This window comes from Psittacula echo, assembly GCF_963264785.1.
Source record: "Psittacula echo genome assembly, chromosome: 13".
Taxonomy (NCBI): Eukaryota; Metazoa; Chordata; class Aves; order Psittaciformes; family Psittacidae; genus Psittacula; species Psittacula echo.
The window spans coordinates 10,860,381-10,880,726 of NC_137749.1; the positions used below are offsets into that span (position 1 = coordinate 10,860,381).

The 20,346-nt window shown below is 46.8% G+C and overlaps 1 protein-coding gene across 1 annotated transcript; it reads right to left on the reverse strand.

The window, feature by feature from the left end:
- Positions 1 to 1,303: 1,303 nt before the first annotated feature.
- LIMK2 (LIM domain kinase 2) lies at positions 1,304 to 20,269 on the reverse strand (the record flags this gene model as incomplete). Its single annotated transcript, XM_080628725.1, has 15 exons — positions 1,304 to 1,460; positions 2,039 to 2,196; positions 4,010 to 4,065; positions 5,431 to 5,605; positions 6,423 to 6,488; positions 6,677 to 6,733; positions 7,002 to 7,133; positions 7,854 to 7,940; positions 10,302 to 10,488; positions 11,207 to 11,403; positions 12,735 to 12,840; positions 13,270 to 13,458; positions 13,703 to 13,812; positions 15,068 to 15,203; positions 20,217 to 20,269. 15 exons carry the CDS (start codon positions 20,267 to 20,269, stop codon positions 1,304 to 1,306), a joined length of 1,866 nt encoding a protein of 621 aa, XP_080484851.1.
- Between the last annotated feature and the right edge of the window lie 77 nt (positions 20,270 to 20,346).

Consider the following 20,346-nt stretch of genomic DNA (forward strand, 5'->3'; position numbering starts at 1 on the left):
AAGAGAAGTGCTGGAAGAGAATACACCCCCAAACGCATCCCTCCCAATGACTCCAAGCCCTTTTTTCTTCCCCAAAGCAGGGAATGACCCTGAGGAAAGTTTCTGCTTGGAGAATCAGCTCAGGTGCTGCAGCAGCAGAGGCAAGAAGGACCTTCAAAGGGAGCAACTGCAGGAAAGGATGAGGTAATGGCAACTGAATTACTAGTTCTCCAGCTGCCACTCCTGGGAGAACGGGACATTCTCCAGCACTTGTCTGTTCATGACAAGTCCCTCCTTTAAGTAACTCTGGGGTTATCCCCCTTTGTCATTGTCCATGCACAAAGTCTGAGCCACTTCAAACCCTTGGTTTGCTGAAAAGAACCTTCTGCCACCCTTTCTGTCACCTCATGTCCACAGGCAGAGAGCTCAGGCAGCTTCAGCACTCCAGGGATGTCCACAGTCAGTGCCTAGTGCCGTTCTACACATTTGGGTTCCAATATTTTCACCTAGGTTAAGGTTCTTGGGCAGGCAGACTCACTGTGCAGGCTCAGGGTCTGAAGATGCTCAAGCAGCTCGCCTGCCTTGATCACCATTAGGAGCGGCAAGCAGAGCTCAGTCTTAGTGTTTCTAGGCAGGCTTTTGGAGGTATTCAGAGACAGAGGAGGGAAAAAACCCCACAAAACCAAACTAAAACAAGAATTCATACACGCTTCCCCACAGACAAGGTATTTCAGGAGAGCTGCCCAATTCCTGGGGCTTTTCAATTCCTCCCCTGTGGTGCACCTGGAGGCCAAAATCTCAGTGGGTTGTTCTGGAAAGCACACGCACAAACATACACACACACACACACACACTGTCCTGGTGGGGCCTTTTGCTGGATGTCCAATTTCCCCTGCTTTCTGTGCAGGGTAGTCAGTGGGAGAAGCAGTTCCAGAAGTGCTGGTCCTTACCCAGGAGAGTCTCCTATAGGAAATCCCTCCCTGGCAGACAGGCCAGGGTGGCTTCACAGCTTGCAGCCAAGTTCTAAGGCACCACAGTAAAGAAGCCTGGAAAGGTCGGAGAAAACACTTCTCAAGCCATAAAAATAGTGTTGAGCAGCTTTCCTAGGTGCAGTTGGCAGGAAACAGCCCATTTTGCTTCTGAAACGTGCCAAAAATCCACAGTGAATCATATGTCCAAGAGGAGGGGTGTTGGGTGGGGAGAGAGAGACAATGCAGCGAACGCACAGCGTGGTGCTCCATTAATGCCCTGGAAGTGGCTGAAGTGCATCTCCCTCCCTGTCACTCAGCTCCAGTGAAGCGGGGCAGGCAGCAGGATGAGCTGACTAGGTTGTGTTGTCAGGTAGCTTGTCACGGTTCAGCCCATACTGCATGCTCACGTTGTGGTCCAGCTCCTCCAGCTCAGATGGAAGGGGGATGGCAAGTTCTCCCAGGTAGAGGGAGAGAGCTTCAAATGAATCTTCCAGCTTGGAAAAAGGGGGCCTAGAAGCAGCAGTGAGGAAATGTGAGTGGGAAAGACGAAGCACAACAGCATCTGAAAAGGTTGAGGCATTTGTCCATCCAGCCACTGTCCCATGCACAGGGGTGTGAGCAGGGACATGATCCCTCCCCATTCAGCTTCTGAGACTGCAAAGATCCCGTCTGCCTGGGCTACCTGTTTTTGCAGCTGATGACCAGGGAGGTCTGGCTCTTTTGGAACCCACTTGGCATCAATACTGTTGTGAAGCTACAAGTTTCACAACTGAAATAAAGTGAAGCATTCATCTTTCAGAGCTGGTGCCAAGGTCTGCCCCTACTTTTAGTACATGAGAAACCCTGAACAACCACTCCTCCTCTACCCTCTGTCTCAGGAACTGTTTCAGAGACCTCCACCATATACAGCAGTCTCTCCCAAGCTAATAAGTCTTTAGTCTCTCCTCACATGGAAGCCTTTGAGCATTCCCACAGAAGGCTGGAATACAGCCCTCTCCCACCCTCTGTGCAGAGTAGTCCTTCCACTAAGGGGATAAAGACACATCCTCCAAGCTTACAAAGAGGAGCCTTCCAAATCCCAGCCCTACCGGCTCTCTGGTTCCAGTCTGCAGCAAATAGCAGCCAGAGGGAAGAAGGCTGGAGGACAGTCAGCAGGAACAAACTTCTCCCAGAACAGCTTGACATTAAGGCCAAAATCCAGTGTGCGTGGGAGACAGTCCGGGTCAGCATAAACCTGGCCTATGATCTAGGCAAAAATGAGAGAAGAGCTTAAGTACAGCAACAGTTCCAGGGTGTTAACAAACAGAACATCAGCACCAAGCAGGGGCCCCATCAAAGTATTGGGGTGAAAGGGAAAGAGCAGAAACACTGTTCCTGCTTTGCAGTGGGGCCATTTGCACACTGTACTGCATACAGACAAACTGCATGTTAAGCTTTTACGAGACCTGGTAATGTGGCTGCTGTTGTGAAGGAAGGCCCAGATGCCTTCTCCATCTCCCCAGGGTCTCTGCTAGAAGATGCAGGGTGATGTGCACCTCCCAGAGACCTCAACCCTGTCTTCCTGCTGGGTCAGCAACTGTGCTGTATGCTGCTGGGGGTGATGCAGCTCCTCCTGATCGCAGGTAACCAACACAACCTGCATCACCATCCCATCTCTCCCCTCACACAATCTTACCACACCACCAGCAAACCTCCTTTTAGGAGCCTGTCCTAAGCAATGCTGTGAAGTCAACAGCACCACATATTCTGACTTCCTCTGTTACGGGCAGATTCAACTCCACAGCCAGATGGGAGGGGTGGAGAGAACAACCAGAACCAAAGCTCAGGAGGTAGCAGGCAGAGCTGCTGGAGGAAAGGGCTGGGTGGAAGAGAAGGAAGCCCTGCCCCAGCACTCAGATGCCCCAGTGCTCACCAGCTCCAGCACTAGAGGACTCAAAGTGTAACGGGAGGGAAGGCACCCACAGCACAGAGCAGTGAAGGTCAGTGTCAATACAAGTGCTCACATGGGGAAGAATATTGGGTTTAAAGCCTCACTGGTATTATAGAGAGGGTGTTATTTATAACCACCCAGGCTTTTCTGTGCCAACAGCTCAGCAGGACAACCACATCCTGTCACTAGACAGTGGAACGCCCATTATGTATTTTGGCAGGATTATTTCCTTATCTGTTTGAGTGTGTAACATCTTTTTTTAGCATCTTTATCTTGGTGACAAGCAAAATGTTCCTGTGATCCTACCCCTATTTGTCTGTTTTCTTTGCTACTATTTGTCTTTTTTCTAGATGAAACAATTGTTATAACTCCACAAACAAATATTTCAAGTTCCTAAATTTATCACGCACAACCACAACATTCTCTGAGAGGAGAGCCCAGTGTAGACAGAGCTCCAGATGAGGCCATAGAGATTTATGCACAGATATTTTCTTTGTCCTCTTCATCCAGACACTGAAGATGAAACTGTGCTGGTCTTCCCTGGTGTCCCTGTAACTGCTGTGTTATCAGTACTCTGCCTTTCATCTCTATTTCCACTGTCTTACCTTTTAAACTGAAAATACCTTGCAGCTTTTGAGTTGTGCTCTTTGCTCTGGAGACAGAAAAGACTGCTATAATGGTAAGACTGTGCATTGGCTCGGAGATAAACTAAGCCAACAGACTTCAGGGTGCAAGCTTCATTAATCGACCTGCAAAGAGGTTTCTGCTTCCCGTTCTTTGAAGTGAAGTGCCATCCTCAGTGGACGCCCTGAATTTGCTGCGATATAGCTGACTGGTCTTTTAATGGGGCAGTGGAAAAGGCAGAAAGTATCACAGTTTTAGGGAATATATCTTCTTTCAAATGGATACGAGGCTCAATCAGAACTTGATGGACTTTTTAACAGTTACTCTCAGTCCAGGAAGAAACAAGACAGTTATCTTCCCTGAGGAAGCAGAGGCAGGGTGAGCCTGTAGTCCCAGCCTCAGTCACTGTGCTGTTAGGTCAGAGAAATAGCTAATAAAATGTGTGCGAGAAGATGGCAGTGGGGAAGAGGTCTATTAAAGATGCCATGTAATGTCCTGGCTTTACCTCACAGAGAACAATCCCAAATGAAAAGATGTCCACTGTCTCATCGTAGCTCTGTCCTGCAGGAAACATAAGACATTCAGCTTTGGGAGAGATAGTTCCCTGCCCAGCTATTTCACGAGCTGCCAGTCCAAAGCCACTACGCCTATTCCCTGGAAGGCCCTAAAACAGGAGACAAAGCAGGGTTTAAATCCGAGCAGGGTCAGTTGCCCCAAGATATGTATACCAACTGCATCTTCCTATACACTGCCACTGCTTGTTTTAACTCCTTTGTTCTAAGGGGGAATTACAGGGACAACAGAGGGAAGCTGTGTGTATCAGAGGTCTGAGCAAATCCTAATGTTAACTATGGAAAGCTTCTGCCCGTTTCCACTGATTGCTGTTCTAGTGCATCTCTCCAGTGCACTGAGTCATTGTTCAGCTTCTCCAACAGCCAGGGAATGCCCAGTCCCTGCTGCAGTGACTGCAGATACAATAAATGACACACTGGCAGCACTTTGAACCTGGGAGAGCAGGCTGGCTCCAGCAGGCCATTCTCTGCTTACAGACACACCCCTCCCCAGCCAGTATCTGGTAAACAACCCTGGTTTCAGAGGTGATGTCAGACTATGCTCTTGCTGGTCTCTTTGACAAATGCCAGGTCTGAGACAGGCTCTCAGAAGCAGCCTCAGACTCCTATAGGGCCTGTAGGCCTTGAGAGAAGGAAAACAGAACAGCACACAAGAAAGCTGGGGAGAGGAGCCCAGGCCTCCCTTCCCTGGTGGAGACATCTGATGTCATAGCTAGCTAAACTGGCCAGACAGACCTGCTTATTAGGAGGAAATTGTCTCCACTGCATTTCACCCTTACCTTGACTCCTGCAGGGGCAGATTTTTCCCTAAGGGTTCATCCTTAATGCAATGGAGGGCTGCATGCCAAAACCAGATTGCCCTTCACTTGGAACCACTCCCACCCCAGTCCTGAGGCTTCAGCAAACCTGGCAGCACATGGTTTCTCCCTGGATCTACACAACAGCACATGTAAGCCTCATCCTGGAGTTTGATGATTCCCTGTCTCGAGGGGCAGTTACAAGGCATGAGGCTATAACAGAAACTGGCCTCAGGTTCAGTCATATTTCAGGCCTCTTTTGTCTTGCCTGTTATCTAGATCAGAGCAGTTTAGACCTGCTGCCCTCCTGAAGAATCCTCCTGTCAAGCCAGAAACATTACCTCAGCTGCTACAAAGGCTTATCAGGTCAGGTACTGCAAGAGCAGTGCAGCTAGGGTACCTGTGTGTATAAATAAGCTTGCATATTAGCAGGTCTAAAACCATAGACCCTAATAGGTTTGGTTGTTACTAGGGCTCATAAGCTTTCAGTAATCTTATCATCCCTGTACCTTGTCACAGGCTGTCACCTCACCTGCACCCTGGTATCACTATCTTACCATTGAGCATCTCTGGGGCCATCCAATATGGGTTGCCAACCACTGTGTAGCGCTTCTTCCTGTCACTCTTGCGTAGGGTTCGTTTCTTGGCCGATGGCTTCTCCAAAGTGGGCTTTTTCCTTTCCTCCACAATCAGCCGAGACAGACCGAAGTCAGCCACCACCACGGTCTTATCCTGTACAAGGGATTTAGTACAAGCCACCGATTATGCTCAGCTACTTTCAGGAGCAAAGAGCCTGCAATTCCTGTTCGCTGTCAACTACACTGTAAGGGAAACTAACAAGGTTTCCTGCAGGCCGATGAGCACAGCAAGCTGCCTAGATACCCAATTCACAATCCCAACACATCCTTTCTTCTCATCATTGTCTTATTTTCTGTGTGGTCACTAACACTAATGCCATCAATTTGGCTACTTTTGCCAGGGCAAAGCTGGACCTTTCTTTTCAGACCTTCCTATTCTACCTGGCCAGGAAGCAGACTTTCATCCTGGGTCATTTGAAGCCCACATGCTAATCTCGTATTTCAGCCAGTGAACAAAGATAAGGCTTGAGGGAATGAAACTACACAAAAATCTTGTGGCCTCCTAACATATCAAAAAGAGAGAGCACACACCTGTGCACACACCTGCACACTTGTCTGAATCCTGAGTGCCAGTAAAAAAGACATCGAATGGTTGAAAGAACAGAAGCAGCTGCAGAGAACATTTCATAGTTGAGATAAGAAACAGAGCTGAACTAATTCTCGTAACGGGACTGTTAATAGGAGATGCTACCACAGGAAAGGGAATGAGAGAACAGAATGAAGAAACAGGGAAAGCTAAATTAGCCTGGGAAATCCTATGTGAAAATGAAGTTCCCTTGTTTAGGGCACTAAAAGCCTCTCTGAAATCAGTTCCATTCTGACAAAAGAGGAAAAATCATGTGGAGAAAACCAAGGGAGGAAAATGACAAGGAGGAGAGCAGCATGCTGTGGGGAACAGAGGTGTAGCTCACCAACTTGATTAGGCAATTGTGTGAATTCAGGTCCCTGTGAATGATGCACATGGAGTGCAAGTAAGCCTGAAACAGAGAAAGAAAACCTGGCATTAGGGATTTCCAGGTAAATGTGTCCCTTCACATTTAAAAGGCCTCAACAGCCAGATACTAGTAGCCAGCCAGCATCCAAACCCCCTCATACATCACCCTACTGAAGTACCTAACCTTGACCCTGGAAGTTCACTCTCTGATAAAGGGACAGTCCAACTCACCATTCCAGAGGCAATTCCTTTGGCAAAGCTGACCTTCTGCTCCCAGGGAAACGGGTCCTGAAAGACAAATCCTCAATGGTGAGAGCCTGTCTTACCAGCCAGTTAGTGACAGCAATTCTTCTGCAACAGGGACTCTCGCAGCAGTCAGAGAAAGATGATACAGCCCCAAGAAAAAAGCGATTTCTGCCTCAGGCTACCCACAGGTATGAAGAAGCTTTTCCACACAGCTCCACAGGAGAAGACTAACAAAAGTACTGTAAGGCTGCTACAACCAACACCACAGTCAGCCTCATTGAGCAGAGGTCTACCAGGCTTCCATACTCACCGCATTACGAAGGAAGTCCTTCAGGGTGCCTCCCTCGATGTACTCAGTGAGGAGATTCAGTTTCTTGTCCTTGTACAGTACACCAATGAACTTCAGCACATTGGGGTGATCCAGGCTGCGCATCACTTTCACCTGGGAAGCAGAGACATCCCACCCCAAAGAAGATAATGAAACAAGTCCTGGCAGATGTGCTCTATGGTGACAACGCTAGAGGTCCCCCCTAGGGATCACAGAGTACACTCAAACCCTAACCTTAAGCAACCAATTAAATGTTCCCCTGTCATTTTCATGCTGTGCAATTAACATGATCTTAGTCTTTAAGGAGAGTACTCTTGAGTTTGGCAAACTTTTAAGAGACGGGAGTTCTCCAGGGCAGCTGTCTGGTCTGTGCAGTATGTGTCAGGGCTGGAATAGCAGCAATAGGTGTTTAGGGAGCTGCCTTTAAGCTAAATCTGACTTTAAAAAGCATGGTAGACAACCAACAAGAAAACAGTTTAAATACAGCAGGAGTCTTAAATATCTTACAGATACTGGCCCTCATCATTTGTAGTTATGTACAAGGCTCAAAGGATAAATCCTTTATGTAGTGCACAGCTCCACTTGCCTCAGGCTCAGGCTGTTTTTTATCACTGAAAAATTAATGAACTGGGAACTGAAGCCATGTCTAGTGCTCAGTGTGAGTCACACTTTGTTGCAGCAAACATTCAGCTCATGTCAGCTTTTCCCTGTGTGCTGTCTCCCTCCTCAGTGCCTTGATTCCTGCCAGGATGCTGGCACAATCACACTATGGATAAGATGGAAGGGAGTTCCACACACTGCTGGCTCAGAAGCTTTTTGCAGTCTTACTCCTACCTCTGTCAAGAAAGTCTTCTGTGTTTCCTCATCACAGCGGATCAGCTCCTTCATCACCATCACCTTTCCTGTTGCTTTGTGAGTCACCTGGTGGAAACAGAAACCACAGCTACAGGCAAGGCTCAAGAATACACAGCTCCAATGCTCTTGCAACTCTTCTGAAAGAGAGGGTAGCATTCCCTTCCATACAAAGCAGAGAATAGACGGGAGAAAATTCTGAGCCTGGAGATCTGCAGAAAACAATGTAAAATTTCTTCTTGCAGAATTCAGATCCTGTGTGTAAACCAGAAACTACCTAACACTGACAAAGGATCATACCAGGAGACAACAACATCCCAAGAACCAGAGCTGAAGTCTCCACATTAGGTAGCATAGGGCTGAGCATGCGTACAGGCTGTCAAAGCCTCTGAAGGCATCAGCTCTGTACTTGTGCATGCCTTAAGTTCCTTTCCAGAAAGTATTTGCCCAGCATGATGCTCACATTTTGTACACAGACCCTAACAACTACATTCTGAATCAGCAAAGGAACCCATGTCCACTTGCATCAGAAATCAAACCAAACAACCCAAATCTACATTACTACATGCTTTGGTTTTATGAGGACTCCGAAGCCTGATGGTTTCTGATGGGCTTAAAGAAGTTATTTCTGTGCAAGCAGAACTGGGATATACAGGCTATTCAGTTAAGGCAGAAAGAGGTTATTTTACCATGCTCCTAGGGAGCAGTGTATTGCTGCCTGCAGGGAATGTCTCACAATGGTGCCAAATACACAGAAACCCACTATGGACATCTGGTGATAAATTTTCTGTCTCTGGACATGGAAAGCCTTTGCAGTTCCTCAAGTGCTGTTTGCCTGTATCCAACTACTTCCTGGCATTTTGATGTATTCTAGAGGTTTCTTTTAACTACCTCTGCCTTGTTTGCACCAGGTGCATGGTTGAGCAGAAGGGGTCCAAATTCTGACACACAGGTTGTCCTGGAAATCCTCTCCCCTTCAGTTGCTTAACTTGGACAGCTTTGTCTCCCTAAGATCTGCACCTAACTAAACTGCCACCTTCTGTCTAAGAACAGAAGGGAACTATTGTGACCAGATACAGTACTTGTTGCACCAGAAGCAGTCAATCTGAAGCTCAAGAAAGGCCTCATACCCCTTAAAATGAAAAGTCTTGCACAAAGCCTCTAGAACTGCAATCCAGAACACAAGACCTAGTTATAGTATTTAGGAAGTTTATAAGCTCTTGCAAACACGGTGGCACACTAGTTCTGTTTAGAACCATGGGGCATAACATGGCTGATACAGGTGGAATACAAGTGCATGGAAAAACACAAGAAAAGCAAGAGTACAATATTATTCTGCTCCCACCTGAAATCAAGCATCCATAAAGAAGTAGCGAGCCAGGGAACACTACACATTTCAGCCAGGGACATGAAAGCCAGGTACATCTAATACCCAAAGATAAGTGAAGAGACAAAGACAAGACAAGGCTATGTGGAATTCTTAAGCTGACATACCAGCAAAACTGAAACAAGTGTCATCATGAACCTCCAAGAGGGCAATTTTAACTCCCAGAGCATGCACCAGAACAGGATGGCTATTGGGTAACTTGAGCAGAAAAACAAAAGTCTTTGTGCCATTAACTGTGGGGACACAGATGACAAAAGCATGCGACAGAGGAAAGGTTCTGCTTACCTGGACCTGTTATTTCTCTATGAGCAGAGGAGAAGAGAAATGCTCATTAGTATAGATCAAAAGCATTGGGTCTGTAGTACCGGCTCACCACCTCTCATGGAAGCATGAGATGAATATGGTGGCTGGACACCTGAAGTTCATACAGGTGTAAGGAGAGAAGTCTCATAACATGGAGAATAGCTGCTGAAGCACCCTCAGTCAAGACTGGGGCTTAAATACAAGAGAACTGCTATTACTGGAGATTTTAACTGGGAGACTCATGCAAGACCTGACCACTAACAGCACACTGACAAGTTATTTAGGCTGTGCTGGGGGTTCAGAGGTGGTCACTACATCAGCCTGGCAAATCTTCCACCACGGCACACCAAGGGAGGGTGAGAAATGCTGTACCGGGAAGTTGAATGCACCTCCTCATAGGAAAGATGCTCGTAAGAGAAAGTGTAGTTTGCTCCCCATTCTGCTACCTTACCCAGGTGAGTGCTGGGACATAGACACTCTGGAGTTGTAAATCTAACTCAGGAGATGAGTATGTATGCCCAAGGTTGGCATTCAAAGGGGAATTCAAAATTGCCTGCAGCCAGAGACACTCGTGGTCAGGGAATGAAAGAGAAATGGATCTCACTGAGCAAACCAGGCGAGTTCCATCACCAATCACTATCAGCAAGGCAAAGGCCACTGAGACAGTGGTAAAGGATTCTGAGATAGGCAGATACTGCTGTAATCAAAGTAAATGATGAATGCTTGGGGACCTCCCTCACCTTGATTGCTTGTCCGAAAAATCCTTTTCCTAGTACTTCGCCATGAATCAGGTCACAGGGCCGGAAGATTTGCTGGGAGCAGCTAGAAGAGGATCGTAGGGATTCCGAACGACTGATGTCACGGCTCAGGAGGAGCGGTTCCTTTGGAGAACTGGGACCAGGAGACTTAGAAATGCTGTTACTTCGCCTAGAAAACAAAGGAGACAGAAAGATCGGGGAAGCTGCTAGGAAACTTTTTGTCCAACATATCCCATCATTAGCTCCTAAAGGTCGTTTCTAGATGTGTTTCAGAGCTCTCTGTACCTCAAAAGCCAGATGCTCTCCCAGAATCATGGAAGCTCTTTACAAACCTAGAGCAGCTTCTTAGTCAGAGCTGCCTAACAGCAGCACATCTCCTGGACTGTCAGGGGTGGAGCTCTGTGAACAGGAGGAGGAGGAAGCTGTGAAGACACAGCTCTTGCTATCTCTGAACAAAGATTAAAATACTGGTAAATGACTGCATGAGCAACTTGAGTGCCCCAGACTAGGAAGACAAGATTTTCCCCAACTCCCACGTCTCAGCCATATCCCCTTTAAGGGCACATTCTTCCTCAGCCATTTAAGGCTGGTAAAAATCAGATCTTTCCATTTGCTAACTGCAAAACTTCATAGCTTTTCTATGTTCAACATAGAGCTCCGTATTTTTTATTAAAGAAAGTTTGCCATCCGAAAGGTAATGGAGAGAGTACACGTCAATAGCTCAATCTGAAGCTCTCCGCTGCTTCGCCAATGGTTTATACCAAGGCTCATATCAGGGATGAGTCATGTCTCCACAGGCATGTGCAATCATAGGGCACAGAGCAACCCAACCAGGTAGCACAGGGCAAAGGCAAGCAAGGTCAGAGGCAGCACTTCCAGGTCTTCACCTGAGGGAGCGCCGTCGGAGCGTTCCTTCCAGATTCTCCTTGATGTCCAGTGGCGAGAGGGAGCGCGGGGAAATGGGCGCCTTTATGTGTGTGGGAAGACGGGAGTCCAGACGAAGCCTGTCCAAGCGCTGCGAGACAGGGTCGTGCTCTATCAGCAGCTGAAGCGTCTGGCTTGTCTTGCGGATCAGCTCCTCCACCTGAAATCAAACCAAAGCACACGGGATGATAGCACACAGGAGGAACACAATGACAGGAGAGAGAGGAGACGCAGCAGAATGCCCCTCAGCAGTCAGAGTAGAGAGTTCAGTGACAGCACTCCACAGTTGTGGTTTAGTTGCATGCAGGCAGATCAAGGTTGTCATGCTGTTCAAATCCCCTCCTTTCTGGTCACCTACAAATGACCTGTACAAAAAAGGTGTGGACAGGGTAGAGAAGGTCCAGAAAAGGGTGACAAAGATGATCCAAGGACTGGGCATCCTGCTGTATGAGAAAAGGCTGAGAGAGCGGGGTTTGTTCAGCCTGGAGAGAAGGTGGCTTAGGGGAGACCTGATGACCATGTTCCAGTATTTAAAGGGTGGCTACAAGATGGAGACTCCCTTTTTACAAGGAGTCACAAGGAAAAGATGAGGGGTAATGGGTACAAGTTACTCCCGGGGAGATTCAGATTGGACTCAAGAGGACAATTAAGAACAATCAGCCATTAGGAAAACCTCCCCAGGGTGGATTCCCCAGTGCTGGACGCTTTCCAGATTTGGCTGGACAGGGTGCTGGGCCGTCCTGTCTAGACCACACATTTGCCAAGAAAGGTTGGAGCAGCTGATCCTGCAGGTCCCTTCCAACCTGGTATTTTATGGTTCTACAGAACACTTTTTTCCCAACACGTCTCAGAAGCATTGCTAAATGACACAAGCTTCTATCCTGAACAGCTCTGCAAAAACCTGCTTTGTGAGAGCTACATGGAGATTCGTCTGAGAGGTGTCTGTTGTGCTCCTCTTCAGCACCGACAGTAAATAAACCTCTTGCATAGTGAAGGCAATGGTACTGTCACTGCACTCTTTCAGCATCACCCGTTATCTGCAGCAATACAGACATCAAATCCTTTTACTTGTAAATACAGATATCAAATACTTTTTTTTGCAATGGGAAACTCATCCCTAGGATCAGCTGAGGCTTTGTCTATTAGCAGTAGCCTCTAAAAGGATCAGAACAGTGGACTTCACTAGCAATATATGAACACTCTTCACAGCCGCTCTGTTCTCTGAGATGTCACAGCCCTACACTTTTATTACCTCCTTTCGTGTTTGGATGCCACAAAATCAGAACTGCATCCTAATCGCATTTCCAGCTGTTACATTTTCCTCTTCAGCTGCGAGGGGTAGCAAAGCTTGTCTTCATGCTTACTCCTACTTCCAGCATGAGTACTATGGGTGTACACACACTGTATGCAGGGTGGGAGAACAGTGCCAAGAAACAGAAAAGCTGTAGGAAGGCAGAAGAGAAGAAGGCTTCAGAACAGAACTCTACCCACCTCCTCCACCTGTAATGTACGAATAGGAGCTCCGTTAATCTCCAGGATACGATCTGCAGGGTGGATGGCATTCCGGACATCTGGGCTGATGTGCATCCTGTTCACTCTAAACATGGGAATTACAACGTGGGTATGAAGTCACTTTAGCCAAAATTATAAAAAACATTTGACCTCTGCTGCTTCCCTTCATATTGGTATTTTGAAATAAAACCACGCCAATCTGCCAACACAGGGAGCTACTGCTAGACCAAGTGCTTAGGTCTGAGCTGCTCTTCATTTGCCCAATGGCAAAAATTGTTAATCCAAAACAATTCTCCGAATGTTTTGTGTTCGGTGAAGAATACAGCTCTGAGAAATAAAGTTATCACTTAAGGACATCACAAGACTGAAATGAAGACCAAACACAAACATAGTCCCTGTTGTGCTGAGACAGGTCCCCTCCGCAGTTAAAGCAGCTGGCAGGACAGCAGTGCTGCAGAATTACCAGCTCCCTCAGCACAGACATGTCCATTACACACAACCTGGTCATACTCACTCTTTCACCTGGACACCAGTGGCATAGCTGGAGCAGCCACCTTCAACAGACACGGAGAACCCCCTCTTGCCATCAGTAGCTGCTGGCATGGAGATGAGGGTCAGCGTATAAGGCAGCTGCTCACGCAGAGACTCAGTAGAGTGTTTTTCTATCATCGGTGTCAGCACAATCTGGTTATGGCATTTTCCACTAAAAGAAGTGAAGAAAGTCATTATAGCAGTGCCCTATCCCCCCTGCCCAACTCACACTTCTAAGCTCTTTCACTGACCGTAAGTTTTAGTTTTTAGTGCTTACATCATTTCTCCCTCCCCCAAAAGGCAGCTTCCTGGCATTCCTTAGTGTAGCATTGAGCTGGCCCACACTGAGCCAGCTAAACATGGCTTACAAACCCAGCAAGGAGCAGCTCTGTGGCAAAGCGTGCAGCCCATCTTACCAGTAGAGACTGGAATGTTGCACGAGTGCGTAAGTGTCCCCATCTTCAATGATCACTTTGCAGCTCATACAAGCAAAGCACTCAGGGTGATACTTGTATTCGCCAGCCACCTACAGACAGAAAAGGGAGTAGCTTAGCAGGGCCAAAACCCATCAGCAGATGCAGCTATGGCTTTCCTCTCCTGAATATGTTCATTCAGATCCCAAATCAAGTGGCAGCTTTTCACTGCAGAGTTATATACTCCACTTTAACTTTCCTGAACACCATCCTTGGCACCCTGTTTGCGAATCTTCTCTGAAACAAACATGTCAACGTGCAAAGTAAAGCTTGTGTCAGGAATCTGCTATATTTGCCAGCTGCTCAACTATCAAACCCAGTTGATAGTCTGCTGCAGACTAGTAAACAAGCTATTAAACCTATTAAACCTTCCTGTTCAGTTGCTCTTGGCAAGATAACTAATGTTACGCCTGAATTCATAGGGCTGAAAGGGCTTTTTTTCTCTTGGCAGACAAGCAGTGCACAAATTCAGATACTTTACCAGCCAGCTGACAAGAAAAAACAGGCGAGTTGAGACTGAGGCAACAAAATACCTTTAAAGAATATTTTTATTCACTGATCTGTTTTTCTCTGTTCCTTATGAGAACTTCTCCTACTGACAGTATTTTGCAAAGACTTCTGCAGGCAATGTGCTTTTCCCAGTACTCCCCTTTGAGGAAGCAATCATTACTGAGTACCATGCTGCTTTTATTTAGGCCTCAGAAAAATGATGGCTATATCTCATTCTTGACAGTTTTAAAGGTTAATTATTTGCAAGGTTGTGGCAAGGATGGGAACATTTAGGTGGGCTCCATATTGTGCAGGCAGAGTTTGACGCTTCAAAGCAACTGGGGCTAGCACTATTTCAAGACACAAGAAACCTCTCTGGCCACAGTATAGGTGGGATGTGGATGGCAACCTTCCCCAAAGCCAGAACCTGCTGCTTATGCTGGGCTGAGAGGTTTGACTCTGCAGTGCAGTGCAAAATCACCCCTGGAGACACTGAAGCACTGTGTTAAAGAAACTGATCTCCCCTTAATCACCTTCCTACTTCTCATGCTTGTGCATTTCAGCACCTTACTGTCTTTGATGCATCAGATCCTCATAACCCCCTCCTGTAAGAGCTACCCCTGTTCAAAAGCAGTATTTCTCTAGAAGGTGCACATACAAGCCTCATTTCTAATCTCTGATTAGAGATTAGCGTAGTAAAGAGACTATTACCTTCAGTTTATTTGGTTATCTCAACAGCTATGGCAACTCCCAGCCAAGCTGGAGGAGCTGAAGGCAGGCATGTCCTGCCTCCAGGCAAGAGTCCTTCCAAGTCCTTACCATCACAGGTCCTGTCATCAGCAGAGAGCAGCCATGGCAAAATTCCCCAAACTTCCCCCAGTAGTCTTTGTGACAGTACAGCTTCCCATCTTTCTCATAGTACCAGTTAGTGAGGGGATCCTGACATTCAGAGCACCTTGAAGGAAACAAAGGAACAAAGTTCCAGTTGGCAACAGGTCACAAACCGATGAAAAAGGGCCTCTCCTGCATGGAAAAAACATTCAGCAGCAGCTCACCATCAGCTCTCCCAGTTATGGATGTGCTAAACCCCTCTATTTCCCAATGCTTTTTCAACTGAACTAGACACAAGGTTTGTAAGGAGAGGTGGTATCACCCAATACAAAGGAAAAGACAAGCTTCCACAGTTTAAAGCAAATCTCATCCATTTATTAAAATACATCAATAAGTTTATAAATTCTGCATTATAGATTCTGCTCCTGTGCTTTCTCCCTCTTCCTAGAAGCAAGCTTCCAGCTGCAGGGCTGCCCTGCACACAGAGTTCTGCTGTGTTTCTATAGCATCACGCTGTTCTTGTGCCAGAGCATCCATCTCCTCAGCCAGTTTAGGAAGCAGGACAGAGGCAGGACCCATTTTCCTATGCAAAGCAAAGCCAGTTTTGCTTTGTGGAAAGCTTTTCTATTCTTCTGTAGGTAGGCCTCTCCCAGAAGGTAAACTGCAGCACTATCCATTTGAAGGAGAGTTTTCAAAGCAGTTCATCCTTTGAACTCCACATACTTACTGCATTCACCAATTAACAGTGATGAAAGTCCTCCACCTCTCCCCACCAATTGCTTTCCCTTTCCTTCTGCTGATGACAGTGCATGAGACAAAACCAAACACAAGCAACCAACCAAAACAACCACAAACCCCCAAACAAAACTATTTGTCTCATTTCATGAAGGGAGTCTCAAAATCCTTCAGACACCAGTGGTAGCTCCTGTTCAACAAGCAGCCATTATCAATCCCCTATCTACCCTCCCTCCCCCCAAAAAACACAAGGAAAAAGATGCAGCAATTCTACTACAGACGTCATTTTAGCAAATCACAAGCAGAACCCAGATCTTCAGGCTTCCTGAACACAAAATAATCCTGCCTCAGCACCAGGCAAGGGAGTTTAACATCTACAGCATGAAGGTGTGACTTAATGGAGAGATAAGGCACAGACAGCAGTTGCATCACTAAAGATTATTCCATTAGCCCTGAGCAGCATGTTCTCAGACTTTAGAAGGGAAATTAATCTGGTACTGGTATGCGATATTACTAATCTGGTATCTGGTATTACTAACTTGGTATCTCAGTTTCTGAGCACAGAATCCAAGGACGGTGAGTCACCAATAACTGGTTCAAAGGAACACCTCAAGGATCAGTGTCGTTGTCAGCAAGATGCTTTCCCAAAGGAGGAAGGAAGAGCTGTCCCTTACCACAACAGCTGTCTCAGGTACTATGTTGGATGGGAACCCCTGGCACCAGGGTGGGGGTTTTAGTGGGTGTGTGCCCCCCTGGACAGCACCAAATGCACTGAGGTCAGCTAGTGGCAGTGGAGGTGCACATTCTACGTGCTGCCAGGTCTACCATGTTGTAGACTTCATCTTCCACAAGCTTCCTGAAAGCTTATTTGTGCCAGAGACATTCCTTGTAGACTCCACCAGCTTGTAATGAGTGTGATGATCTGTGAAGCTGGTCCTGCTCCAACATGGAGAGAGTTATTTGCTCCATCTCAAGAGACTAAAGCAACAAGGTGAAGCTGCTTGTAATCAGCCTATGGTTTTAGGGAAAAACACACCTCATGAGGTATTTAGTGCCGTACCCTACCCTCAGGAAAGTTGCTGCTTCTAGTGTATTTGGCTCTTATAGTGTTTATTCTCCCAGCTGAGGAGCTCCAAATCCTGCTCCCCCTCAGCCCCGCTTTCCTCAGTGATGGGAAGGAACTCCAGCATGTGCAACAGGCCCTGCCAATTTTGTCTGAGGCAGGGGGAGCACTAACTTAACACTGCTATACTATACATGGTACAAGCATCATTACAGCCTCAGCCTTGGGGCACTGTCATAGTTACACCCTGCTCATGGTATGCAAGAGACCTAGAAGGCATTGCAATGCATTCTGCCTTCACCCACTAGCCTTTGGCTTTCATTTGCAGTAAATACCCCACGCTGAGTGATCAAGTAGGTGAGTGGGAGGGAGAAAAGAGCAAGTGGAGACTAACAGCAAAGATTTCTATCACCTTGTGGCAGGAACATCTGGCTCAGCATTGACAAATCGGATCCATCAGACTTATCCTACTCCTGCGTGCATGCCTGTACCAGTGCATGCTTCAAGGGTGATTACATCTTCAAACAGGGAGCTGTGACCAGACCTGCACTTGGGATGCAGACAGCAACACTGGAGATTGCTCCACCAGGACTTCAAGGCTTCGCTCTCTGTCCAAGTTCTCTCCAAGCAGGTGGGTTATTTATTTAGTTGGTTTTAAGCACAATACCTTCCCTTCCTCACTCTTCTTCAATTTCACCTTCAACCACTCCTTTTTCTTCCTAAGAAAACCTAAACTTACTGCAAAAGCAACACACCTGCAGTTCTGTTTAGGTGGGTTCCAGAGGGTCATATACACTTGGTCTTCTCTTTACCTTTCCCTTACTTCTTCATGGTTTGATTCCAACCTTACAGCACTTTGATTAGTTTGCTTCCATCCAGAAATAAGCACTGGTATCTAATTTGCAACACACCCATAGCAAAATGAAGGTAAAGGGGTGGAGCCAGCAAGCAGTCAGTTCTTTGCTATGCAATTAAACAAATCTGGGCAGGACAAGTTTGCAGCTTAAGGCTCAGAACCCCACCCAGGGCAATGAGGCAATAGGAACAAAGCAACCAGCCCAGAGAGGGTAGATGCTGGTAATGGAGCTAAGTGGCTGCTTCCTTAATGACTGCAGCAAGAGGACACGGCCATGGCCCGTATTGCCAAGCAGCACCTTCTGTTGTTACTGGCCATGCATTCTGCAATGGAGAAGAGGCTTTAGATTTGCCAGGTGTGGAGAACTGGCTGACAGCACACAGGTACAGCTTCAAGACCTGTTTCAACTATTTCAGTGCCTTCACCCAAATGATAAAGGTATCACATGACTGTTCCACATGACTCTTATGAAGAGATATGTCATAAGAGTTATCACTGCTTCCTTTCCCTCCTCAATCAGAGTGCAGCGCTGCCGTTGCCAGGGCTCGCATCAGCTGAGACACAAATACAGTTACTTCCACAGGTATTAAGCACCAAATCTTTGCCAGTGACCACAACCAAACAAAACGAAGAGGAAGATTTCTTGCTCCTACGGCTTTTATTAGAAACCACTATCTTCTCCTAGATATTTTGTTATTCTTATTACAGAGTAACAAAGCATGGTAATGATGTTTCTTGGAGGACTGGTAACAGCCATACCTGACGTGTTTCCTCTTGCTGTCCAGCCACCATTTTCAGAGCTGCAGAGCCCTGCTCTGATTATACAGTCCCATACATTATGATTCTTCATTTCCCAGCCATGGCTGTAAAGATTAATTTAATCTGCATCCCACAGCCATCCTCCAGGAACCCCAGACAGCACCGAGTGCAGTGTTCAGCCCTGATACTCTGTAGCACAGCAGGTGCAGAAGGACTTCACAAATAGCTCCTTGATGGCCCCTTGTGTTTGTGGGGGGTGGTAGGAGGATCAGGTCACAACAGGTATCCAGCCTGGTTTTCAGTGAGATGAGAGATTCAATTGATGTGGCATCTCTTTTACATCTAAAATGAAAGCTAATACCCTCATGGAAGCAAAGACATCCCTGGCACTGAAGAGACAGATCCCTTTGAGAAGGGCTCATTAACAAAATGCACCCCTCACACGTACTGTCAGGCTGGATCAGTTAACGCTAGACAGGCTCAGAAGAGCTGTGGTGCCAATTCTGCAGCAGAGCAGGGGAGAGGACAGTCACGCAGACAGAAAGCTGCAGAGTAACACATAACCCCAGCCTGCAGCTAACCCAAAGGTTTAGCAGAAGTGTGTGTGCTCACTACATAAGAGATGCTAGACAAGGAAGAATGGATGCTAGAAAACAGATTCAGTACTAGAAGACAGTGTTTAAGCTCTGTCTATGCAAACCATTTTGAGACACTTAGGAGAAGGTGTATCTATAGCCTAGCGTAATGCCCTACACATATTATAAATAACAAAAGTCTTCTTACTTTCCTTCTTCTGAAAGCTGACACTGTTTCAGAAAGTCTCCTGAAGAAGCTTAGTAATTGCACAGTGGTATTTACTCCTATACTAGACTGTTTTAACAAAAGGCTCCTTACTCCCAAAGCAGTACAAAGGTGTTTGCAGGAACAGGATCAATAATGAGTAAATCCGAGTAGAGGGGATAGGAGGGAGACAATGAAACTGCAAGCTGTGCCTTTCCCCATCCATTCACCTTATCAGCACATCAGCATCAGTCACCATCCTGACTGTGTTCAGCCCCACTAACAGTTTTCACTATGTAATGCATAAATGCTTAGTCTGTAGCTGTCACCTTTCTCAAGGCTCATTTGTTCAACTGGACCAAGCATGGTTGTTAACATAACTAGAGTATCACAGGAGAAGAATCTTTTCCACATAAGGGAAGTGTGCTGCTTGTCCCCAGTTACCTGCAAAGTACTTATTTCTTTTCTCAAAGAGATTATGCACTGCCTCACAGCAGATTACATCACCTCCTTGAACTTCCAACAGCAGCACCTCACCTCACCCTGTGCTATACCCAAGCACAAGTAGCTTTGGAAGAGACATACGCAGCAGCAGCAGCCATAGTAATCTAATTACTCTGGTGGCAGAGCAAAGCAGAGGGGCACAGGGTAAAGTGGCACATGTAGTGTTGCTCTGCAAGGGAGCCTGCTTGCTGGTTTGCACAGACACCATCTCACAACACAGGTTGTACCAGAGCTGCAAAGAGGCTGGTAATAAGGATCTTTCCCATTGCCTCCTCCAAGCAAGACAGGATCCCAGTTTGAGGCCAGCTGTTCCCTGCACACAAGCACTGGCCTGCATTCTTCACACCTCACATGCTAACTGCTTAGGATAGGATAGGGTAACATTACAGGGGGTAAAACGACACTTGGAAGGTCGATTGCTAATCCTGCACAAGACTTACCGAAAGGGATCCTTGGGAGCGAAGTAAGCTGGGGCAGACAAGTAACTTCCCATCTTCAACACTGGATAAACCGGCTCAGCCACAAACTTGTCCAACTGCCTCTGAACAGCTCTGTTCTGCCAACATGGCA